This window comes from Pseudophryne corroboree, chromosome 3, assembly GCF_028390025.1.
Source record: "Pseudophryne corroboree isolate aPseCor3 chromosome 3, aPseCor3.hap2, whole genome shotgun sequence".
Taxonomy (NCBI): Eukaryota; Metazoa; Chordata; class Amphibia; order Anura; family Myobatrachidae; genus Pseudophryne; species Pseudophryne corroboree.
In genome coordinates this window covers 624,329,474-624,355,940 of record NC_086446.1, presented here as the reverse complement: position 1 = coordinate 624,355,940, position 26,467 = coordinate 624,329,474, and the positions used below count along the sequence as shown (strand labels likewise).

At 47.4% G+C, this 26,467-nt stretch overlaps 1 protein-coding gene across 3 annotated transcripts in view; it reads left to right on the top strand.

The window, feature by feature from the left end:
• Nucleotides 1-26,467, top strand: part of KIF20B (kinesin family member 20B) — a 502,673-nt gene that overhangs the window by 192,280 nt on the left and 283,926 nt on the right. For 2 of the 3 annotated variants that reach the window (XM_063961680.1, XM_063961678.1), the window contains exons 15-18: nucleotides 2,359-2,512; nucleotides 13,993-14,200; nucleotides 16,749-16,810; nucleotides 16,900-17,019. In XM_063961680.1, the coding sequence (XP_063817750.1) occupies nucleotides 2,359-2,512; nucleotides 13,993-14,200; nucleotides 16,749-16,810; nucleotides 16,900-17,019 (544 nt within the window). The remainder of the gene's footprint in view (nucleotides 1-2,358; nucleotides 2,513-13,992; nucleotides 14,201-16,748; nucleotides 16,811-16,899; nucleotides 17,020-26,467) is intronic. The other variant, XM_063961679.1, reaches the window with a different exon arrangement.

Genomic DNA, 26,467 nt, shown 5'->3' with positions numbered 1-26,467 from the left:
AGCCTTATATATTTTTGTGTCTTGACCACCCCGTGGTTCCATCAATACAGCAAGTCTGTACTGGTCAAGGGGAATGGGGGTATGACCAATTTAATGTCTACAACCCTTCCACACACTCTTTACCAATAAGAGACCAGAACATTTTATTTATCAAGATGCTATGTATGTTGCATTTTGAAGGACAGATCTCAGGGAAGAACCTTTAATTGCAAAAAAACTAATAAAAGTTATGTTTTAAATATTTCATCTTAATTATCATATCAAATTTACTTCTTTCTACAAGAGTGCGCCCACACAAGAGCCTTCTTTTTTCTCCCCATTTTCTAAAGTTTGCACACTTTCTGGCTCTGGGTGCACCACCAACAAGGACAAAATTAATATCTATATGTGTATATATATTTGTTTATATACACAATACTGAAAGGGCCATTTTTGCCCCTTCTCTCCCTTATTTATTAAGGGTACTCTATTGTCCAAATTTGGTCTTTTCTTTCCTAAATGAAGCATTATCCCTAATTATTAATCCGGTGCCGGATTGCCCTAGGTTTCTGACACCGTGGGTGTACCAGTCAGTGTATGTGTTCCCTCCTCTGCCTCTCATACCAAAAGTACTGAGAATCATAAGAAGGAGAGGAGTAAGAACGATACTCGTGGTTCCGGATTGGCCAAGAAGGACTTGGTACCCGGAACTTCAAGAGATGCTCACGGAAGACCCGTGGCCTCTACCTCTAAGAAAGGACCTGCTCCAGCAGGGGCCTTGTCTGTTCCAAGACTTACCGCGGCTGCGTTTGACGGCATGGCGGTTGAACGCCGGATCCTGAAGGAAAAAGGCATTCCAGATGAAGTCATCCCTACCCTGGTCAAAGCCAGGAAGGATGTAAGCGCAAAACATTATCACCGCATTTGGCGAAAATATGTTGCGTGATGTGAGGCCAAGAAGGCCCCTACAGAGGAATTTCAACTAGGTCGTTTCCTCCATTTCCTGCAGGCAGGACTGTCTATGGGCCTAAAATTAGGGTCCATTAAGGTTCAAATTTCGGCCCTGTCGATTTTCTTCCAGAAAGAACTGGCTTCAGTACCTGAAGTTCAGACATTTGTAAAAGGGGTACTGCATATACAACCTCCTTTTGTGCCTCCAGTGGCACCTTGGGATCTCAATGTTGTTTTGAGGTTCCTTAAGTCACATTGGTTGAACCACTCACCACTGTGGACTTAAAATATCATCTCACATGGAAGGTGACGATGCTGTTAGCCCTGGCTTCAACCAGGCGTGTGTCAGAATTGGCGGCTTTTATCATATAAAAGCCCTTACTTAATTTTTCATTCTGACAGGGCAGAATTGAGGACTCGTCCTCAATTTCTCCCTAAGGTGGTTTCTGCTTTTCACATGAACCAACCTATTGTGGTGCCTGCGGCTACTAGGGACTTGGAGGACTCCAAGTTACTTGACGTTGTCAGGGCCCTGAAAATATATGTTTCCAGGACGGCTGGAGTCAGAAAATCTGACTCGCTGTTTATCCTGTATGCACCCAACAAGCTGGGTGCTCCTGCTTCTAAGCAGACTATTGCTCGTTGGATTTGTAGTACAATTCAGCTTGCACATTCTGTGGCAGGCCTGCCACAGCCAAAATCTGTAAAAGCCCATTCCACAAGGAAAGTGGGCTCATCTTGGGCGGCTGCCCGAGGGGTCTCGGCTTTACAACTTTGCCGAGCAGCTACTTGGTCAGGGGCAAACACGTTTGCTAAATTCTACAAATTTGATACCCTGGCTGAGGAGGACCTGGAGTTCTCTCATTCGGTGCTGCAGAGTCATCCGCACTCTCCCGCCCGTTTGGGAGCTTTGGTATAATCCCCATGGTCCTTACGGAGTTCCCAGCATCCACTAGGACGTCAGAGAAAATAAGATTTTACTTACCGATAAATCTATTTCTCGTAGTCCGTAGTGGATGCTGGGCGCCCATCCCAAGTGCGGATTGTCTGCAATACTTGTACATAGTTATTGTTTACTAAATCGGGTTATTGTTGTTGTGAGCCATCTTTTCAGAGGCTCCTTCGTTGTTATCATACTGTTAACTGGGTTCAGATCACAAGTTGTACGGTGTGATTGGTGTGGCTGGTATGAGTCTTACCCGGGATTCAATATCCTTCCTTATTATGTACGCTCGTCCGGGCACAGTATCCTAACTGAGGCTTGAGCTAGTCCTAAAGCTTTCTTTAGATGTGCCCAGTCTCCTGCGGAGCCGCTATTCCCCATGGTCCTTACGGAGTTCCCAGCATCCACTACGGACTACGAGAAATAGATTTATCGGTAAGTAAAATCTTATTTTCTATTCATTAATCTTCTGCTTTATACAAAAGTGAACGTTTGCAAAAGGAAAAAGAGCTGATGGAAGAAAGGTGTGATGAAAGGATAGAGATCTTTCAGGATTTGGTGAGAAAATGTTCCAGTGAAACAAATGAGGAAAAAGAAGTCGACAAAGAATTTTGCAGTGTTACAGAACCTGCTGATCAGGTATATAGCTTTGTATGGACCAGTGGTTCTGGGGCCTAATTCAGAACTAATCGCTGGGCTGCTAATTTTGATGTTCTGCATTCAGATAGTTGCCGGCCAAGGGCAGCGTAAATTCGCCCGTGCAAGTGTGCAATAGCATGTGTACGCCGTGCTACAAATATCCCTCAGTCAGCGGACAGCTGCATATCCGTTCGCACCTCACTCCCCATCTAATGTTTTTACCACTCTGTGCAGCCTAGTAGTTACTCCTACAGTGCGATGAGAACAGGCTGATCGTGGGCAGACGTCACATACTGTCTTTGAAAACGCTTAGGAACGCCTGCGTTTTCCCTGACACTCCCAGAAAACTGCCAGTTACCACCCACAAACGGCCTCTTCCTGTCAGTCCGCTTGCAAATGGCTGTGCGATTGAAATTTTTGCACCAGCTTGTCGCTCGCTGTTCGGTGACGTGTGTGCGCAGACTGGTGCATTCACAGTCTATTGATCGAACACTGGCGGGGAAGGAAGGAAGGGGGGGGGGGGGTGCTGTGCATTGCAGCTTATGCCAGAGGGGTCACTAGATATGCTGCCTGTAAGTGTCTGTTCAAATCAGGTGATTTCAAGTAAGTTATGTCACCAAATAACTGCGTGCTTGTCAATCATTCTGTCTCAGTGCATCACACTTTGTAGAAGTAAATGAATGTGTTGGGGAAGCAAAGCATTTTGGCTGTGGTTTGAAGTACAGTTAATTTCATGGAGGTGTAGAAGTTGCTGGGCATTGCTTACCAATAAGATGTAAAGATGTGTTCACAACTTGCCACATTACACCACGCAGCAGGAGATACCTGGTGTGAGCAAGCAGGCAGGTCCCGTGCAACTCCATTAGCATCTGGCATCTATTTTTGCGAAAATGCGTCTTATTCGCATCACTATGCTAATAAGACGCACAAGCGCCATATGCTGATTAAAATTATATGCCCGATGCCTATATTCTGTGTGCGACCGCGCCTGTATCTGCATACGAAATGGTATGGTAGGAAAACACTGTAGCTTAGCATTTCGTATGCAGATACAGGCACGGTCGCAAACAGACTGTAGGCATGCCGCATATAATTTTTACCGGCAAAGGCTGCTTGTCTGTCCTTTTGGCATGTGTTTTCTGAATAAGTCTCCCCTTTATCAAAAAAAGTTGCACGATAAGGTGCTCGGCGCTACAAAGTTACACCACAGCATGGTGTGACTAGAAGGGCAGCTTAACGTGGAGGGAGGCTAGATGTAAGTAGACACCTCTGTAATATATTTTTGGGGTCTACCATCTTTCTGTCAATTTTCTTTCTGCTGCGGGGTACACTGGGCTCCACAAGGAATAACATCGGGATGTAGAGTAGGATCTTGATCCGAGGCACCAACAGGCTCAAAGCTGTGACTGTTCCCAAGATGCATAGCGCCGCCTCCTCTATAACCCGTATAATCAGAAGAAGAGTGGGAAGACTGCATCATTTTGGGGGCGGAGTTCTCCTCAGAGCGGACCCAGCAGCGTTCAGCGCCATTTTCCTGCCTGCACAGCGCTGACCAGGAAAGAAGGTCCCTCCACAGCAACTCCAGCTATCTGTAAACGGTACCAGGGGCTTGTAGAAGGGGGGGGGAGGCTGCAATACGACTGTGTATCCTATTAAGGTGCACAGTCGGCGCTGACAAGGGGTCTCCCTTTGCTAAAAGCGCTGTGTGTGGGTTGGCTCCAATCTCTGTGTCTCTCTTGCCATTCTTGAGGGTGAAACTCTGTCTGCCCTCCCCTGTGTGTGTGTTTGGTGGTCTCCTTTAGCTATGTCCAGGGACACTGTGTCATATGCTGCGGAGGATATGTCCTCACCGGATGAGCTCATTCCATGTAATCAGGATAGCACTGGTTTAGCACAGATTCCAGCAAGGGAACCGGAGTGGTTTTCCTCTATCAAATCTGGGATTACTCAGATTTCTGACATGGTTGCGAGTATTGAGCCTGAAACCCAGGTATTACAGAACTCCATGGCAGTATGGCCCGATTCTGTTACCTCAGGGCGCCCTGCTATATACCCCCAAAAAACGTGCGCTTGTTAACATCACGCAAGATGACACGGATACCGATTCTGATACTACAGACGGTAATGGGGATGTGTTGCGAGGGTCTACCTCTATTGCAAAGGGGGTTCAATTAATGATAGAGGCTATCGGGGATGTGTTAAATATAAATGATACCACACCTGAGCAGGTTGAGGAGGCTTTTTTCACTGAAAATAAGAGAGCCTCGCAAACCTTCCCAGCGTCAAAAGAATTGAATGCTATATTTGAGAAAGCATGGGAAAACCTGGAGAAAAAATTCCAGATCCCTAAAAGGGTCCAGGTGGCGTTTCCTTTCCGTGAGGAGGATAGGAAAAAATGGGAAAACCTGCCTATAGTTGACACATCTGTGTCCAGACTCTCAAAAAAATTGGTTTTGCCTGTTCCAGGATCTACCGCCTTAAAGTAGTCGGCTAATAGAAAAATTGATAATACACTTAAATCAATGTACTGCTTCAGGGGTCATATTACGTCCCACTATTGCTAGTGCATGGATTGCAAGGGCTATAGTAAATGTGGTCGGCTACCTTACTAGAGGATTTGGATACGATGGATAGAGGGGATGTTGAATTGTTTTTGCTTTACATTCACGATTCAGCAGGTTTTATGGTAGAATCCATGAAAGACCTGGGTTCCATGGCTGCAGGAATATCTTCCATGTCTGTTTCAACTCGTCGGGGACTTTGGCTGTGCCAGTGGTCGGCCGACGCGGAATCCAGAAGGAGTGTGGAGTCCCTACCCTACACAGGTCAGGCTCTCTTTGGGGAAGCTTTGGATGCATGGATATCCACGGCTTCAGCGGGTAAGTCTCCGTTTCTTCCCTCAGCTGCTCCTGCTCCGAAGAAATACTTCTCTTCATGAGCATCTCAGTCCTTTCGGCCTAATAAGCCTAGAAAGGCCAAACCGTCCAATACCTTCTTTAGGGGAGGTCGAGTTAAATCCAAGAAACCTGCTGCTGCAGATTCCCAGGAACAGAAGCCTGCTTCAGGTATGCCAAAGTCCTCCGCATGACGGACCGCGGGGCCTGGAGGTGGGGGCGAGACTCAGGTAGTTCAGTCATGTCTGGGTATCGTCCGGCCTGGATGATAGATATTGTGTCCCAGGGATACTGGCTGGAATTTCAAAATCTCCCTCATCACCAATTTTTCAAATCAGGCTTACCAGTTCTACTGGCAGACAGAACTACTACAGGAAGCTGTCCAGAGTGGGTGGAGGCACAAGTCATTGTACCAGTTCCTCCTCATTTACAAACCAGAGGTTACTGTTCGAACCTTTTCGTGGTACCGACACCGGATGGTTCGGTCAGGCCCATTCTGAACCTAAAATCACTGAACCCCTTTCTAAAGGAGTTCAAGATGGAGTCTCTCAGGGCAGTGATATCGGGTCTGGAAGAGGGGGAATTCCTGGAATCCCTGGATATCAAGGATGCGTACCTCCACATTCCGATTTGGCTGCCGCATCAAGCTTATCTTCGTTTCGCATTACTGGACTGTCATTTCCAGTTCCGGGCCCTGCCATTCAGTTTCTCAACAGCACCGAGGGTGTTCACCAAGGTGATGGCAGAGATGATGGTTCTCCTCCGCAAACAAGGGGTGAACATCATTCCATATCTGGACGATCTGCTGATAAAGGCTTCGTCTAAGGAGAAGCTGTTGCAGTCCATTGTTCTCACAACACATCTACTCAGAGTCCACGGTTGGATTCTGAATCTCCCAAAGTCACATTTGGAACCGACCCAGAGGTTGTCTTTTCTGGGGATGATCCTCGACACAGAAGTGCAGAGGGTGTTCCTTACGCAGGAAAAGGCGTTGGTGATACAAACAATGGTCCGGGATGTCCTGAAGCCAGCCCTGGTGTCTGTTCATCACTGCATTCGCCTTTTGGGAAAGATGGTGGCCTCTTACCTCTCCAATATGGGAGGTTCCATGCTCCTGGAAAAGTGGTCAGGATCTCATCTCCACATGCACCAGAGGATTCGTCTGTCGCCAAAGGCCATGATTTCACACCTCTGGTGGCTCCAATTGCCTCACCTTCTGGACGGCCGCAGGTTCGGGATTCAGGACTGGGTCCTTTAATCACGGATGCGAGACTTCGGGGCTGGGGTGCAGTCACTCAGGGGGAATCATTCCAAGGAAGGTGGTCAAGTCTGTAAGCCGGCCTGCCCATCAACATCCTAGAACTAAGCCGTCTACAACGGTCTTCTTCAGGCGGCCCATCTTCTAAGAAATCGGGTCATTCAAGTGCAGTTGAACAATGTAATGACAATGGCCTACATAAACCGACAGGGCGTAAAGAAGAGCAGAGCTGCAATGTCAAAGGTGACAATCATCCTCTGGGCAGAAAGACGCGCGTTGGCGCTCTCGGCAATCTTCATTCTGGGAGTAGACAACTGGGAAGCAGACTTCCTCAGCAGACATGATCTCCATCCAGGGGAATGGGGTCTCCATCCAGAGGTGTTCATGGAAATTACAGACATTTGGGGATTACCCCAAATAGACATGATGGCCTCTCGTCTCAACAAGAAGCTTCGACGCTATTGTTCCAAGTCGAGGGACCCAGAAGCAGTGGCAGTGGACGCCCTGGTGTCTCCGTGGGTGTTTCGGTTGGTGTATGTGTTTCCACGTCTTCCACTCATTCCAAGAGTTCTAAAGCTCGTAAGGAGATCAAGGGTTCAGGCGATCCTCATTGCTCCGGACTGGCCAAGGCGGGCTTGGTACGCGGACCTTCTGAATCTCTTGCAGGAATAGCCGAGGCCTCTTCCTCTTCGGGAGGATCTGCTGCTGCTGCAGGGACCATTCGCCTATCAAGACTTATCGTGGCATGGAGGTTGAACGTCCGGTAATAGCTCGGAAGGGCATTCCGAAGAAGGTCATTCCTACCCTGATACAGGCTAGTAAAGGGGTGACGTCTAAACATTACCATCGTATTTGGAAGAAATATGTTTCTTGGTGTGAATCCAAGAAGTTTCCTACGATGGAGTTTCAACTCTGACGTTTTCTCCTCTCTGCAAGCAGGTGTGGATATGGGCCTGAGGTTGCGATCTGTGAATGTCCAGATTTCATCCCTCTCCATCTTCTTCCAGAAACAATTGGCTACTCTCCCTGAGGTTCAGACTTTTTTGAAGGGAGTTATGCACATCCAACCTCCCTTTGTACCGCCTATTGCGCCTTGGGACCTTAACGTGGTGTTGCAGTTTCTCCAGTTTGATTGGTTTGAGCCTCTAGAGGAGGTTGTGGTCAAATTTCTTACTTGGAAGGCGGTCATGTTGTTGGCCTTAGCTTCTGCTAGACGTGTGTCGGGATTAGGGTATTTTTCCTGTGAAAAGTCCTTTCTTGATCTTCTACGAAGAGAGAGCTGAGCTCCGGACACGTCAGCAGTTTCTTCCGAAGGTTGTGTCTGCATTTCATATCAACCAACCTATTATGGTGCCAGTAGCTACTGACTCCTCAATTACATCAAAGTCCTTGGATGTTGTAAGGGCTCTGAAGATATATGTGAAGAGAACTTCTCGTCACAGAAAGTCAAACTCTGTTTGTTTGTCCTATATGCTCCCAAGAAGATTGGGTGTCCTGCTTCTAAGCAGACTATTTCTCGCTGGATTAGGTTCACTATCCAGCACGCTTATTTTATGGCAGGACTGTTGTGTCCAAAATCTAGGGTCTTCCTGGGCGGCTACCCGGGGTGTCTAGGCATTGCAACTTTTCCGAGCTGCAACTTGGTCTGGGCCGAACACGTTTGCAAAGTTTTAAAAGTTCGATACTTCGGCCTCTGAGGACCTTAAGTTTGATTATTCGGTTTAGCAGGAGCCTTCGCGCTCTCCCTCCCGTTCTGGGAGCTTTGGTACGTCCCCGTGGTACTAATGGTGGACCCCAGCATCCTCTAGGACATAAGAGAAAATAGGATTTTGGTTACCTACCGGTAAATCCTTTTTTTCGTAGTCCATAGAGGATGCTGGGCCCCCGCCCAGCGCTTCGTTCTCCTGCAACTGTTTATCTGGTTTAGTTATGTACTGCATTGTTACTTGGTAAGTAATATTTTAGCAGTTGCTGAGTTTTCAAGCTAAGATAGCTTGATGTGCCTTGTATGTGTGAACTTGTATGAATCTCGCCACTATCTATGTTAAATCCTTCTCTCGAAGATGTCAGTCTCCTCGGGCACAGTTTCTAGACTGAGTCTGGTAGGAGGGGCATAGACTGAGGAGCCAGCCCACACTCTCAAACTCTTAAAGTGCCAATGGCTTCTAGTGGACCCGTCTGTACCCATGGTACTAATGTGGACCCCAGCATCCTCTACGGACTACGAGAAAAGGATTTATCCGTAGGTAACCAAAATTCTATTTTTATTTTTTTTTCTCTGTGATTTATGGTCACCATATATCTCTTGGGTTCCCGGTTTGTGCTGATAACACTACACCGGGAGTTCTTGCTAGATATAGTGCTGCTAATATTGTACTGTGTTGCCTGATACGGAACTTCTCAGTATGTCAGCTGCAAGGGGCAACGGAACTGGGGCCTATCCCACATTGAGTGGTGGTGACGCTACAGACACATTTGAGTAAAACATGGCAGCAGAGAGTTCAGGTTCTGGGGGTTCTTTGCCCCCCAGTGTGTTTGTATCAATGGGGGACCACAATGACCCGCCCTGGGCTACCTTCTCTACGTTATTAAATACGCTGGTAACTATACTTACGCTCCCCTTTGGGACCGCCTGTGCCAGTACAGCAGTTTATGGTCCCTGCGGTCAAACCGCCATGGGCGGATCAGATCTCATCTCCGTTACAGCACTTGAACCAATCACTGACTAAAAAGAAGTCTAACTCTAAGACTAAGGCATCTTCTCATCGGGCTGCTACTTCCTCACAATCCACCACTGTCCCAGACACTTCCTCTGAGGAGGATGGCGCATACACTGACCCCACAGACACTGACTCTGATGCTTCAGATGGGGAGGGACAGTCACAGGTGGATGTCCCTGATTTGATTGAGGCTATCAGGTTGATTCTTTAAATTTCTGATGAACCTGAGCCTGTGTCTAAAAATCCGGACAGATTTAAACGGAAGAAAGTGGTTAAACAAGTTTTGCCTCATTCTCAACACATGGCTGACATACGTCAGGAATCCTGGGAAAATCCAGGAACAAAGTTCACACCACATAAGAAGATGTTGGCTCGCTATCCTCTCTCTGTGGAGCTAAGTAAAAATTGGGAAACTTCTCCGCCTGTAGATTCCCAAGTTGCAAGACTGGTAGTTTCCTCTGTTCTGCCAGTAACTACCGTCACCTCTCTGAAGGAACCGACGGATAGACGTGTGGAGGGTTGTTTGAAGGCAATTTACACCCTAACGGGCTGTGCATAGGCCAACCATTACAGTGACATGGGCTGCTGAAGCTGTTGAAGCATGGGCTCAGGAGCTGGAGGCGTAGCTACCTTCCGACGCTTCTGATCATGCTAGACCATGTATCCTATATTACCACGGCTTCTCACTATCTTAAGGAGGCGGCTTCCGATGCCGGGGTGCTGGCGGCCAAGGCTGCGACTACGTTCATCTTAGCTTGATGTATCCTTTGGTTGAGATCCTGGTCTGTAGATCTGGATTCTAAGATAACCCTGGAGGTATGCCGTTCAAGGGAGACAGACTTTTCGTCGAAGACCTCAATAAGATCGTGGCTGACTTAGCTTCTGCTAAAACAGCCTGCCTACCAAGTACGGCACGTTCGGCGCCGAAGGCTAAAAGTACCTTCTCTCACTCCTTTCGTTCTCCAGGAAAGGCAAAAGGTCAGGCATACCCGAAACCAGCTCGTACTTCCAAACGTGCTAAGCCCAGACCCAAGCGGGCCTGGACTGACCGGCAGCCTGCTTCCAAAACTGATAAGCCTGCTGCATGACGGGGCGGGCCTTCCTCTGGGGGATCCCAGGGTCGGGGGCCGACTTCTAGGGTTTTCCCAGAAATGGTTGAAGACCACTTCCGATGCCTGGGTACGGGAAGTCATCACTCGAGGTTACGCCGTATCCTTCAAGAATCATCCCCCTCATCAATTTTGCCTGACAGACGTCCCTTCGGATCCGGTGAAAGCTAAAACTTCATTTGGTGGTACAGTCCCTCCTGGACACAGGAGTGGTAGTACAGGTACCTGTGGCTCAGAGAGGCAAGGGGTACTATTCACCGCTGTTTCTAGTCCCGAAACCGAACGGGTCATTGCGGCCCATTCTCAGTCTCAAGACTTTGAAGAAGTATGTGAGGGTCTCCAAGTTTCGTATGGAAACTCTGCGCTCTATTGTTCTCGCCTTGCAATAGGAACATACAGGATGCCTACCTGCATATTCCTATTGCAGTGTCACATCAGCAGTACCTGAGGTTTGCGGAGGGCCACCTTCATTACCAGTTTCGGGCGTTACCCTTTGGTTTGGCCACGGTTCTGCGGGTATTCACCAAAGTTTTGGCGGTAATGGCGCCGTCAGGGGATCAAGATTCTCCAGTATCTAGACGACCTAGTGATCCTGGCAAACTCCCCAGAAATTCTCCTGCGTTATTTTGGATGTGATGATCCAGTTTATGTAAACTCACGGGTGGCTCGTCAACTGGAGGACATCTTCCCTGGTCCCTGCTCCGAGCATGGTACACCTGGGGGCATTGTTGGACACTCTCACAGCCAGCGGTGGTTGTCTCGGGAGAAGATCCTGAAACATCAGGAAAAGATTTGATGCTTCCTATTTCGTCCACAAGTGTCGATACATTTGGCAATGCAAGTGCTAGGTCTCATGGTGGAGTACGCTCAATTCCATTCCCGACCTCTACAGAAGTTGATTCTGGCCAAGTGGGACGGCCTACCTCACCGGATCAGGTCTCAAATGATCTCCTTGTCTCCGTAGGTCTGTCACTAAGCTGGTGGCTTCAGGACCACCGATTTGAGCAGGGGTCGTCCCTTCTGGATCTCCAACTGGGTCCTTCTGACAATGGATGCCAGACTGAGGGGTTGGGACTTTGTGTTGGAGCAACACTCCCTTCAGGGCCGGTGGACAAGGAGAAGTCTCCTCCCGATAAACATTCTGGAACTGCGGACGGTGTTCAATGCATAGAACCTGGCCCAGCATCTGATACAGAACAGATTTGTTCAAGTACAATCGGACCATGTCACCACGGTGGCGTACATAAATCATCAGGGCGGCACTCGAAGCCGCATGGGACAGCCATCTGCCAGCCATATCGGCAGTGTTCATTCCGGGGGTCCTCAGTCGTCAGGATGTACACGCCAGAGAGTGTAGCCTCCATCCAGATGTATTTCAACTCCTCGTGGACAAGGGGGGCCTTCCAGATGTAGACTTGATGGCGTCTCGACACAATCACAAGGTTCCGGTCTTCAGAGCAAGGACAAGGGATCCTCAAGCGGCGTTTGTAGACGCGCTAGCAATCCCATGGAGCTTTCAGCTGCCGTATGTTTTCCCTCCGGTGTGACTCCTGCCCAGAGTAATAAGAAAGCTCAAATAAGAAGGAGGAATCCTGCTTCTAATTGCTCCGGCGTGGCCCAGGTGGCACTGGTTCTCAGATTTGCTGGGCCTCTCGTTAGATCGTCCCCTTCTACTTCCACATCCTCTAGACCTCCTCGTTCAGGGTCAGTGTTTACCAGGACTTGGCCCGTCTGGCTTTGAAGGCGTGGCTCTTGAAGGTTCCGTCCTGAGGGCCAAGGGTTTCTCTGAGGCGGTCATTCAAACTATGTTGAAGGCCCGTAAGCCAGCTTCTGCTCGGATTTACCATAGGGTCTGGAATTCTTACTTTGTTTGGTGCGCATCTAATAAAGTTTAGTACGGCCAAATACAAGTTAATACAAGTTTAGTACGGCCAAACTTTTGGCCTTCCTGCAGCAGGGCCTGGACTTAGGCTTCGTCTGGCATCCCTCAAGTTTCACATTTCTGCTTTGTCGGTATGGTTTCAGAGAAAGATTGTTACCCTGCCTGATGTTCATACTTTCACTCAGGGGGAGTTACGGATTCAACCTTTTTATGTACCACCAGTGGCCCCTTGGGATTTGTCAGTGGTTTTGGAGCCATTGCAAGAGTATCCGTTTGAGCCTCTTGCGTCTGCAGACCTTAAGTGGCTTTCCCTTAAGGTCTTGTTTTTGCTGGCTATTGCCTCTGCTAGAAGGGTCTCGGACTTAAGTGCCTTATCCTGTAAGTCCCCCTATATGATTTTTCACCGGGACCGGGCAGTTCTTAGACCGCGCCCTGGATATTTGCCTAAGGTGGTGTCTTCCTTCCACCTTAACCAGGAGATTGTAGTTCTGGCCTTTAGTTCTCCTGAGTTGTCCTCCGAAGAGCGGTCTTTGGATGTGGTACGGGCTCTCCGTATCTATGTGAAGAGAACTGCCTCCATTAGGAAGTCTGATTCTCTATTTGTACTGTTTGGATTTCACAAATGTGGCTGGCCTGCTATAACAAGCAGACCTTGGCGAGATGGATTTGAATGGTGATTGCACATGCTTATGTACAGGCTTCCAGCTCCTGCTACCATCAAAGCCAATTTTACTCTGTCTGTTGGACCTTCTTGGGCGGCCCGCCGTGGTGCGACCTTTGAACAATTGTGCAAGGAGGCTACGTGGTCCTCAGTGAACATGTTCATAAGGTTCTATGCTTTTGATACTTCCGCCTCCCAGGATGCTTCCTTTTGGACGCCGGGTTCTTGTGCCCGCTACAGTGCGTCCCCTCCCATAAGGAGCTGCTTTAGGACATCCCCGATGTTATTCCTTGTGGAGCCCAGTATACCTCGCAGCAGAAAACGAGATTTATGGTAAGAACTTACCGTTGTTCTCATTCTGAGAGGTACACTGGGCTCCACAAGATGCCCACCCTGACGCACTTGGCTTCTTTGGGCTGGTATGGCATTAGCCGCTGACACCCTCTTCTGTCGGTGTGTGGTGTTTGTGGCTTCTAACTATTGTCGTCTGTTACCTGCTACTGTGTCGGACTGGTTAACGAAAACTGAGCTCCTGTGCACGGACACGGGGTTATAGAGGAGTCAGTGCTATGCATCTTGGGAACAGTCAAACCTTTGAGCCTGTTGGTGCCTCGGATCAAGATCCTACTCTACACCCCGATGTTATTTCTTGTGGAGCCCAGTGTACCTCGCAGAAAGATTTAACAACGGTAAGTTCTTACCATAAATATAATTTTTTTACTATTGGCTTATCTGCACACAGTAATGGCAAATCTTATAACTTGTAGTGCTGGTTGTTTTTACTGTGCCTGTAGGGGCTTTTGGGAGTCCTATATGCCTAGGCAGGAGGCCGTTGATGAAAATTATGTATGTTTAGACCCTGCCTCAGTTATATTATATACATATGAAAGACTTTTCATATTAAGGCATGATTTAGATGAGCTGGTGGGAGATGAATATTACTTTCTCCTTGCCAGGTAGAAGACCCCAGCATGCATCTTGAAGAATTCTTCTCTTCTATGCAGAATAATCTGGGAGTAATCAAAAAGCAGGCATTGGAGGCATATAATCATATTGCTGCTATCCAGGATGACCCCAAAGCCATCACTGATCTGCAGGAGAAACTAAAGCAAGCTGCAGCTGATCTTCATAAGTCACAGGAAGAGCTAAAAAGGAAGTCTGCTGGTAAGTTCTCATGCCAAAGCTTGTAATGCGAGTTACACCTTTTAGAAGAGTTAAGAAACAATCTGATTTTTGTAACGTTTATCATGGTTTGTATTATCACTTTGTCCTCCTAGTGGAAAATCTATATCTTCCTACAGCATATTCTGCTCCCTTTTGTATGCATTGTGTTTAGGGGATTGGTGACAAATTAGATTTATAGTATAAATGCATATTGTGTATAGCATAGGTCTTCAACCTGTGGCCCTCCAGCTGCTGCGGAACTACACATCCCAGCATGCCCTGCCTCAGTTTTACCATGCCTTAATAGCAAAACTGTGGCAGGGCATGGTGGGATGTGTAGTTCCGCAGCAGCTGGAGGGCCACAGGTTGAAGACCCATGGTGTATAGCTTTCACAAGGCCCATTAGTGTTGGTAGGCATGGTATCTGGTCGGAATGCTGACGTGTAACACATCGACACAGACATGTTGACATGTTCATTATGTGGACATAGCATTCGAAGACTAAAGCTAGTCTAAAATAATGAAAAATATTATGTAGACATACTGTAATGAATGCCATAATTTCTCTGTCGACATTGACCGACATATTTGTGTTGACATTCTAAACGTCGACCTATCATATCACACCCGGTTGGCACTGGGTTCAGATGTAACCGAGGCCCTATGTCCAATAGTGCTTGTATGCTCTTGCCTGTCACTCCATGGGTTTCCTCCTATAATACAAAAACATAAAGTGAGAGAACGTAAGCTGGGTACACGCTAGGCGATATGTCGCCCGATCCACATTGGACACATAATAGTCTAGTGTGTACACACCTACTGCACACTCCCGCGGGTCCTCTTGCCGGGTGTATTGCACGCTCGATGGGACGACCCGGAAGCAATCACTGGAATGCGGCCCCGAACAATGTATCGTACGTTCTTGCTAAATATTGTTCAGTGATTACAGGACGGCTGATGTTTCGTTACATCGGCCGTCCCTTCGGCTGGGTACACACATTAGGGGTGATTTCCTATTGGCCCCGATGCCGATCAAAACGACCGGATATTGCGATTAATGACCTATGGTAATTTTCTTGGCCTGCAATTAGAGGCTGTTTTGGTCCCGCAATCGCACAAAAACAAATGGGTTCGGGTATCACTCCCTGATCCCATGTGTTATCGCGGCACCGACGGGCCCCTTATCACAGATGATGCTTTGGGTGCTAATAGGATACCACCGTAAGAGGTTATTGAATTCGCTCTGCTTTAATTCCGGAGTTATCGAATTCACACCCCTGCGTATTTAATTTCAGGCTGTTTTTGCTCGTTTTTTACCAATGCCTTTTCACTTTTTTTTTTTTGTGTGTGTGTGTGAAAAGGCATTGGCGAAAACGCCTGTATTTTTGCCAGCACAGGTGCGAAAACACGTGGGGGAAAGAAAAAAAAGTGCTTATCAGCACAATTGTGGTATCGCTAGAAAAGTGGAGTCTGCAACAACGGCTAGATGTATTGTACAGCATTTTACCCAAAAAGCTTCACAAGCTACTTCTTTTTTTGGGCGCGTGTTTGCAGCTTCTGTAGTTTAAGGTCCTTATAATATTAATTGGCGATATTAGGCATCACAAATTCTGTTCTAAAGTGTTAATTCACGAGCCTTTTTTTTATTTATCCTGAACTCTGTAAAAAGTGGGAGAAGACAACAATAATGCTGGTTAATTATCCCCCTTTGTCTACACTTTGCATTCTCTACAATGTTATAAGTAGAAATAAAGAATTTTAAAACTTTTGTCGTGTAGCTGGGATGTGTTTCTGTGGATATAAATCTTTTCTGTTTTGCCTCCTTGAAAAGTTAGTCATACAGGTAAAGGGAAGAATGTGAACATGTATCGGTTTCAGTATATTGATAAATAATTGAACAGTAAAACAAACAAATTAGGGGTATACAGAAAACAGGACGGGTGCTGCTTAAACTTTTAAATATATAAGTAAAATAGTGGGCATCTTCCTAATTTTGGTATATCCGGATCCAATCAGACCATTCAAAGGTCAAACCATATACAGTATGTTAAATAAAATGCTTCTTCATTCATATACAGAATATTAAATAGATGTTAATTTTGTTTATTTTGTTTGATTTATTCTTTTAACATGTGTTAGTTGTTTACTGTTTTAAATTGCAACATTTTTATAAAGACCATAACAGAATCTCTTATCTGCAAAACTGTCATGCAGAAGTTTCTGAATTCTGAAAAGGCAGAATTAGATTCTGCTATTTTTCCTGTGATTTCTCTGTGTTCTTTTCCTCCTTGGCTCTGCTGAGCATTAAAGAAAAATCCTAAAGTCTGAAGCTTTCTAAATTCTGCATACCGGTGCGTTCACATTTTACTATAAGGTCCTGATAGTTTGTTTACTATATATCTCCATAATTCTTTCAATATCCATTTATTTCAGAAGCAACCTATGGAAACTCAAATTTGGTTATGTGTCATAAGTTAATAAGCTTACAGTGGAGACAATTTAACATGATACACTATTGTGAATACATATTTTAATATTTCTCTTCTAGATTTGGAGACTCAGATTGAGCAGTGCTCAAGAATAAGTCTTCAACTGGAAGAGGCCGATCAGGTAAGACCTGGCATATATGCTTTTAAATTTATCGCTGTAGCATTTATTTTATTTGTTTTTAATGCAAGTTGTTTGCATTTTCATTAAAGAAACTATCATCCCAAAGACAACAGATTGATCAGATCATGGACATGATTCAACAAAAGGATACCGCAATTGAGAAACTTAAAGACTTGGTATCTCACTGGGAAGCTAAATGTGAAGACTGTGTAAGTAAACCTAGCATCTGCAAGAGATAATTTAAATGTGGTGGTTGTAGATCTGAAACTGTTCAAAGTAGTGGGTATGAATAATCTTTATCTGTATAAATTCCTTTTTCTCTGACGTCCTAGTGGATGCTGGGGACTCCGTCAGGACCATGGGGATATAGCGGCTCCGCAGGAGACAGGGCACAATAATAAAAGCTTTAGGATCAGGTGGTGTGCACTGGCTCCTCCCCCTATGACCCTCCTCCAAGCCTCAGTTAGATTTTTGTGCCCGACGAGAAGGGTGCAATCTAGGTGGCTCTCCTGAGCTGCTTAGAATAAAAGTTTATGTTAGGTTTTTTATTTTCAGTGAGTCCTGCTGGCAACAGGCTCACTGCTACGAGGGACTTAGGGGAGAGAAGAAAACTCACCTGCGTGCAGGATGGATTTGCTTCTTAGGCTACTGGACACCATTAGCTCCAGAGGGAGTCGGAACACAGGTCTCACCCTGGGGTTCGTCCCGGAGCCGTGCCGCCGACCCCCCTTACAGATGCCGAAGTTGAAGAGGTCCAGAAACAGGCGGAAGAAGACTTTCAGTCTTCATAAGGTAGCGCACAGCACTGCAGCTGTGCGCCATTGTTGTCAGCACACTTCACCAACAGTCACCAACTGTCACTGAGGGTGCAGGGCGCTGGGGGGGGCGCTCTGGGCAGCAATATATTATACCTTTTATGGCTAAAATACATCACATATAGCCCTTGAGGCTATATGGATGTATTTAACCCCTGCCAGATCTCACAAACTCCGGGAGAAGAGCCCGCCGAAAATGGGGCGGGGCCTATTCTCCTCAGCACACGGCGCCATTTTCCTGCTCAGCTCTGCTGTGAGGAAGGCTCCCAGACTCTCCCCTGCACTGCACTACAGAAACAGGGTTAAAACAGAGAGGGGGGCACTTATTTGGCGATATGATTACATATATAAAAATGCTATAAGGGAAAACACTTGTATAAGGGGTTGTCCCTGTATAATTATAGCGTTTTTGGTGTGTGCTGGCAAACTCTCCCTCTGTCTCCCCAAAGGGCTAGTGGGGTCCTGTCCTCTGTCAGAGCATTCCCTGTGTGTGTGCTGTGTGTCGGTACGTGTGTGTCGACATGTAGGAGGACGATGTTGGTGAGGAGGCGGAGCAAATTGCCTGTATTGGTGATGTCACTCTCTAGGGAGTCGACACTGGAATGGATGGCTTATTTAGGAATTACGTGATAATGTCAACACGCTGCAAGGTCGGTTGACGACATGAGACGGCCGGCAAACAAATTAGTACCTGTCCAGGCGTCTCAGACACCGTCAGGGGCTTGTAAAAACGCCCATTTACCTCAGTCGGTCGACACAGACACGGACACTGACTCCAGTGTCGACGGTGAAGAAACAAACGTATTTTCCTTTAGGGCCACACGTTTCATGTTAAGGGCAATGAAGGAGGTGTTACATATTTCTGATACTACAAGTACCACAAATAAGGGTATTATGTAGGGTGTGAATAAACTACTTGTAGTTTTTCCTGAATCAGATAAATTAAATGAAGTGTGTGATGATACGTGGGTTTCCTCCGATAGAAAATTATTGGCGGTATACCTTTTCCCGCCAGAAGTTAGGGCGAGTTGGGAAACACACCTTAGGGTGAATAAGGCGCTCACACGCTTATAAAAACAAGTGGCGTTACCGTCTCCAGATACGGCAGCCCTCAAGGAGCCAGCTGATAGGAAGCTGAAAAATATCCTAAAAGTATATACACATATACTGGTGTTATACTACTACCAGCAATCGCCTCAGCCTGGATGTGCAGCGCTGAGGGGGCTTGGTCGGATTTCCTGACTGAAAATATTGATACCCTTGACAGGGACAAGATTTTATTGACTATAGAGCATTTTAAGGATGCATTTCTATATATGCGAGATGCGCAGAGGGATATTTGCATTCTGGCATCAAGAGTAAATGTGATGTCCATATCTGCCAGACGACAGTGGTGAGGTGATGCAGATTCCAGACGGCACATGGAAGTATTGCCGTATAAAGGGGCGGTCCATCGGACCTGGTGGCCATGGCAACAGCTGAAAAATCCACCTTTTGTTACCCCAAGTCACATCTCAGCAGAAAAGGACACAGTCTTTTCAGTCTCAGTCCTTTCGTCCCCATAAGGGCAGGCGGGCAAAAGGGCCAGTCATATCTGCCCAGGGGTAGAGGAAAGGGAAGAAGACTGCAGCAGGCAGCCCATTCCCAGGAACAGAAGCCATCCACAGCTTCTGCCAAGTCCGCAGCATGACGCTGGGGCCGTACAAGCGGACTCAGGTGCGGTAGGGGGTCATCTCAAGAGTTTCAGCACGCAGTGGGCTCACTCACAAGTGGACTCCTGGATCCTACACGTAGTATCCCAGGTGTACATTGGAAATTCGAGACGTCTCCCCCTCACAAGTTCCTGAAGTCTGCTTTACCAACGTCTCCCTCCGACAGGGAGGCAGTATTGGGAACAATTCACAGGCTGTATTCCCAGCAGGTGATAATCAAAGTACCCCTTCTACAACAAGGGAAGGGGTATTATTCCACACTATATTGTGGTACTGAAGCCAGACGGCTAGGTGAGATCTGAAATATTTGAACACTTACATACAAGCGTTCAAATCAAGATGGAGTCACTCAGCGCAGTGATAGCGAACCAGGAAGAAGGGGACGATATGGTGTCACTGGATATCAGGGACGCTTACCTACATGTCCAAATTTGCCCTTCTCACCAAGGGTACCTCAGGTTCGTGGTACAGAACTGTCACTATCAGTTCAGACGCTGCCGTTTGGATTGTCCACGGCACCCCGGGTCTTTACCAAGGTAATGGCCGAAATGATGATTCTTCTTAAAAGAAATATGGACGCTTTCCTGATAAGGGCAAGGTCCAGAGAACAGTTGGAGGTCGGAGTAGCACTATCTTAAGTAGTTCTACGACAGCACGAGTGGATTCTAAATATTCCAAAATCGCAGTTTTTTCCGACGACACGTCTACTGTTCCTAGGGATGATTCTGGACACAGTCCAGAAAAGGATGTTTTCTCCCGGAGAAGAAAGCCAGGGAGTTATCCGAGCTAGTCAGGAACCTCCTAAAACCAGGAAAAGTATCAGTGCATCATTGCACAAGGATCCTGTGAAAAATGGTGGTTTCTTACAAAGCGATCCCATTCGGTAGATTTCACGCAAGAACCTTTACGTGGGATCTGCTGGAAAAATGGTCCGGATCGCATCTTCAGATGCATCAGCGGATAACCCTGTCTCCAAGGACAAGGGTGTTTCTTCTGCGGTGGCTGCAGAGTGCTCATCTATGAAAGGGCTGCAGATTCGGCATTCAGGACTGGGTCCTGGTGACCACGGATGCCAGCCTGAGTGGCTGGGGAGCAGTCACACAAGGAAAAAATTTCCAGAGAGTGTGATCGAGTCTGGAGACTTCTCTCCACATAAATATACTGGAGCTAAGGGCAATTTACAATGCTCTAAGCTTAGCAAGACCTCTGCTTCAAGGTCAGCCGGTATTGATCCAGTGGGACAACATCACGGCAGTCGCCCACGTAAACAGACAGGGCGGCACAAGAAGCAGGAGGGAAATGGCAGAAACTGCAAGGATTCTTCGCTGGGCGAAAAATCATGTGATAACACTCTCAGCAGTGTTCATTCCGGGAGTGGAAAACTGGGAAGCAGACTTCCTCAGCAGGCATGACCTCCACCCGGGAGAGTGGGGACTTCATCGGGAAGTCTTCCACATGATTGTAAACCGTTGTGAAAAACCAAAGGTGGACATGATGGCGTCCCGCCTGAACAAAAAACTAGATATTGCGCCAGGTCAAGGGACCCTCAGGCAATAGCGGTGGACGCTCTGGTAACACTGTGGATGTACCAGTCAGAGTATGTGTTCCCTCCTATGCCTCTCATACAAAAAGTACTGAGAATCATAAGAGGGAGATGAGTAAGAATGATACTCGTGGTTCCGGATTGGCCAAGAAGGACTTGGTACCCGAAACTTCAAGAGATGTTCACGGAAGACCCGTGGCCTCTACCTTTAAGAAAGGACCTGCTCCAGCAGGGGCCTTGTCTGTTCCAAGACTTACCGCGGCCGCGTTTGACGGCATGGCGGTTGAACGCCGGATCCTGAAAGGGCATTCCAGATGAAGTCATCCCTACCCTGGTCGAAGACAGGAAGGATGTAACCGCAAAACATTGTCACCGCATTTGGCGAAGATATGTTGCGTGGTGTGAGGCCAAGAAGGCCCCTACAGAGGAATTCCAACTGGGTCGTTTCCTACATTTCCTGAAAACAGGACTGTCTATGGGCCTAAAATTAGGGTCCATTAAGGTTCAAATTTCGGCCCTGTCGAATTTCTTCCAGAAAGAACTGGCTTTAGTGCCTGACGTTCAGATGTTTGTAAAAGGGGTACTGCATATACAGCCTCCTTTTGTGCCCCAGTGGCACCTTGGGATCTCAATGTTGTTTTGAGTTTCCTAAAGTCACATTGGTTTGAACCACTCACCACTGTGGACTTAGCATCGTCACCTTCCATGTGAGATATTTTATTAGCCCTGGCTTCAGCCAGGCGTGTGTCAGAATTGGCGGCTTTAACATATATAAAGCCCTTACTTAATTTTTCATTCTGACAGGGCAGAATTGAGGACTCGTCCTCAATTTCTCCTTAAGGTGTTTTCTGTTTTTCACATGAACCAACCTATTGTGGTACCTGCGGGTACTAGGGACTTGGAGGACTCCAAGTTACTTGACGTTGTCAGGGCCCTGAAAAATATGTTTCCAGGAAGGCTGGAGTCAGAAAATCTGACTCGCTGTTTAGCCTGTATGCACCCAACAAGATGGGTGCTCCTGCTTCTAAGCAGACGATTGCTCGCTGGATTTGTAATACAATTCAGTTTACACATTCTGTGGCAGGCCTGCCAAAGCCAAAATCGGTAAAAGCCCATTCCAAAAGGAAGGGGGCTCATCTTGGGCGACTGCCCGAGGGGTCTCGGCTTTACAACTTTGCCGAGCAGTTACTTGGTCAGGGGAAAACACGTTTGCTAAATTCTACAAATTTGATACCCTGGCTGAGGAGGACCTGGAGTTCTCTCATTCGGTGCTGCAGGGTCATCCGCACTCTCCCGCCCGTTTGGGAGCTTTGGTATAATCCCCATGGTCCTGACGGAGTCCCCAGCATCCACTAGGACGTCAGAGAAAATAAGATTTTACTTACCGATAAATCTATTTCTCGTAGTCCGTAGTGGATGCTGGGCGCCCATCCCAAGTGCGGATTGTCTGCAATACTTGTACATAGTTATTGTTACAAAAAAATCGGGTTGTTTATTGTTGTGAGCCATCTTTTCAGAGGCTCCTTCGTTGTTATCATACTGTTAACTGGGTTCAGATCACAGGTTGTACGGTGTGATTGGTGTGGCTGGTATGAGTCTTACCCGGGATTCAATATCCTTCCTTATTATGCACGCTCGTCCGGGCACAGTATCCTAACTGAGGCTTGGAGGAGGGTCATAGGGGGAGGAGCCAGTGCACACCACCTGATCCTAAAGCTTTTATTATTGTGCCCTGTCTCCTGCGGAGCCGCTATATCCCCATGGTCCTGACGGAGTCCCCAGCATCCACTACGGACTACGAGAAATAGATTTATCGGTAAGTAAAATCTTATTTTAAGTCTCAAACCAAGATGGTCTATATTTTCTGCTCCAACTGGAGGAGGACAACTGCACTTGGTGGCAGCTAACTGGAGCTGACTGAGGAGATGCAGATGACTCTGCCTCCCCCTGAAATAGCCCACGTTGTAATGTGGATGATTTAATGTGGGCAGTATGGTAGGCGCTTCACATCCAAGACAGGTGTCTGCTGAGTCTGACCACATGCAGTGAGAACTTTTTACCGGATCCTAATTGTTTTGTGCAATATTTATTTATTTATTTATTTATTTTGCGAGAATAATAGGGAGCTTTAATGGTATTGCTCTAAAAAAAAATAATTGGGCAAAAACTTGTGGTAAATCCTGTGGGTTTTTATTATCCTCATTTCAAAAATGTATATAGCACAATTATTCCCCCTTCCTTAGTGGGAGGAATATCAAACCTTTGGTCTTTTTAGATTTTTATCTAAGGCCAGAGGTGCCTCCACTGTGACTAGAGGCACTAGAGGCAAGTCAAGAAAGCCTGCAAGCACCAGCTCTCAGGAACAGTCCTCCAGTTCTGCTTCCACTAAAGCCTCAGCATGACTGTGCCCACCCACCCCGAGGGAATATCTAGGTGGGATCTCGACTGTGTCACTTCAGCCGGGTCTGGGAGGCTTCGTGCCAGGATACCTGGGTCAGGGATCTCGTTTCTCAAGGCTACAAGCTGGAGTTTGACAATGCTCCTACCCAATGATTTTTCAAATCAAGCTTACCAGCTTTGGAGGATATGCAGGTTAAGTTGCAACAGGCCATCCTAAAGTTGGTCCAGTCCCACGTCATTGTTCCAGTACCAGTACCACAACGAGGCACGGGTTTTACTCCAACCTGTTTGAGGTACCGAAACTGGACGGTTCGGTAAAGCCCAGTTTGAAATCTAAAGTCCTTGAATCCTTACCTGAAAGTGTTCAAGTTCAAAATGGAATCCTTGCGAGCAGTAGAGACCATAGCAGTGATTGTGGGCCTGGAAGAACAGGAATTCATGGTTTCCTTGGATATCAAGGACTCCTACCTCCATATTCCGATTTGGCCACCTCATCAGGCGTACCTGAGGTTTGCTCTGCTGGACAATCACTACCATTTCCAGGTACTGCCCTTCGGCCTGTCCACAGCTCCGAGGGTGTTTAGAAAGGTGATGGCGGAGATGATGTTCCGGGTCCAGGGAGTCATTATTGTCCCTTACCTGGACGATCTTCTGCTCAAAGCAAGATCCAGGGAGCGTTTGTTGTCCATATGGACAACTTCTGTGACACTATGGGTGGATCCACAACTTGCTGAAGTTCCACCTGGAGCCGACTCAACGGCTCTGGTTCCTGGGGATGTTGCTGGATACTGTGGCCCAGAAGGTACTCCTAACCAGAGGACAAGGCGAGAACACTTCATGACATGGTCCGTATGGTGTTTCGACCTACTAGAGTGTCCATCCATCTTTGCATGAGATTGTTGGGAAAGATGGGAGGTTCCATGCCAGGTCTTTTCAGCTGGATCTCCTGAGCAAATGGTCCGGATGACCTCTTCAGATGCACCGGATGATACGGCTGTCGCCTCAGGCAAGTGATTTCCCTCCTGTGGTGGCTGTAGTCCTCCAATCTACTGGATGACCGGAGTTTTGGAATTCACTATTTGACCCTCCTCATGACTGATGCGAGTCTAAGGGGATGGGGAGCTGTCACCCAAGGGGCACAGTTCCAGGGCAGGTGGTCACCCCACGAAAGCCTCCTTCCGATCAACATTCTGGAACTTCAGGCGATCTACAATGCTCTGCTTCAGGCCTCTCCTCTGCTCAGGATCACGTGATCCAAGTACAGTCGGACAAGGCCTCAGCAGTAGTGTACGTCAATTGGCAAGGTGGGACAAAAAGCAGAGCCTGCATGCGAGAGGTGTCAAGGATACTCCTCTGGGCACAAAGAAATGCAAGAGCAATGTCCGCAATCTTCATTCCAGGAGTGGACAACTGGGAAGCAGACTTTCTGAGTCGTCACGATCTCCACCCGGGGGGAGTGGGGTCTCCACCAGCAGGTGTTCCAGCAGATAATCCACTGGTGGGGTTGCCCACAGATAGACATGATGGCTTCTCGTCTCAACAAGAAGCTTCACTGGTATTGCTCACGGACCAGGGACTCTCGGGCGAGCGCAGTAGATGCACTGAAGTCGCCTTAGCCTTACCGACTGGTCTACCTGTTTCCTCCGATTCTGTTGCTCCCAAGGGTGCTCAAGCGCATCAGAAATCAGGGAGTCCAGGCAATTCTGATTGCCCCGGATTGGCATCGGAGGGCGTGGTATGTGGATCTTCTGGACATGTCTGTCGAAGACCCTTGGCCTCTACCTCTCAGAAAAGATCTTCAACAAGGACCGTTCGTCTAACCGGACATATGGCGACTTTGTTTGACGGCATGGAGGTTGAGTGGAACATCCGATCTAACAAGGGCCTTTCCAGAAAGGTTGTTACCATGATTCAGGCCAGGAAACCTGTGATGTCAAAACACTATCATCCTATCTGGAGAAGATATGTCTCTTGGTGCGAGGAATGCAAGTATCCACCTGCGGAGTTCTACTTGGGACGTTTCTTATGTTTCCTGCAGACTGGTGTTGATAAAAGCTTACATCTGGGTTCCATTAAGGTCCAGATTTCAGCGCTCTCCATTTTCTTCCAGAAGAAATTGGCAGTATTGCCAGAAGTGCAGACCTTCTTGCAAGGAGTACTTCACATTCAGCCTCGTTTTGTGCCACCCATAGCACCCTGGGATTTGAATGTAGTGTTGGAATCTACAGTCCTCCTGGTTTGAACCTCTGATGACGGTAGAAGACAAGTACCTCACGTGGAAGACTGTGATGTTGCTGGCCCTGGCTTCTGCTCGACGTGTCTCAGAATTGGGGGCCTTATCGTGTAAAAGTCCGTACTAGGTCTTTTACGAGGACAGAGCGGAGCTCCGGACTAGACAGCAGTTCCTGCCGAAGGTTGTCTCCACGTTTCACTTGAATCAGCCTATTGTGGTTCCATCCAGTTCTGAAACTTCTGCTCCTCCGTAGGCATTGGATGCTGTGCGACCCTTGAAAAATCTGTCAAGCGCACAGCTCTGATCAAAAAGACTGATTCCTTGTTCGTGCTCTATGATGCGCAGAAAAAAACGTTGTCCTGCTTTGAAGCAGTCCATTGCTTGTTGGATTAGGCTTACTATCCAACAGGCCTATGTGTCGGCAGTCTTACCTGTTCCTAAGTCTCTGAAGGCCCACTCTACAAGATCAGTGGGCTCTTCCTCGGCGGCTGCCCGGGGAGTCTCGGCCTTGCAACTATGCCGAGCTGCTACCTGGTCGGGGAAAAACACCTTTGTGAAGTACTACAAGTTTGATATCCTGGCCAAAGAGGATACCCAGTTTGGGCAGGCGGTGCTGCAGCAGTCTCCGCGCCTTCCCGCCCGATCTGGAAGCTTTGGGCATCCCCATCGTACTAGATTCCCCAATATCCCTTATGGATGCTAGAGAAAATCTGAGTTTAATTGCCTACCGGTAAATCCTTTTCTCATAGTCCCATAAGTGATATAGGGCGCGCCTCAGTGTGTTGACTTTTCTGCAGGTTCTCTTTTATGTGGTTACCTGTTCAGCTGTTGCTATTGTTGTTTCCAGCCATTGCTGGTCGTTGTATAGAGATAAATAAAGGAACCAGCTGTAAAAATCATAAACGTAGGACGGTTTGTTTCATAAAAAAGAATCTCAATTTATTCTATACAATA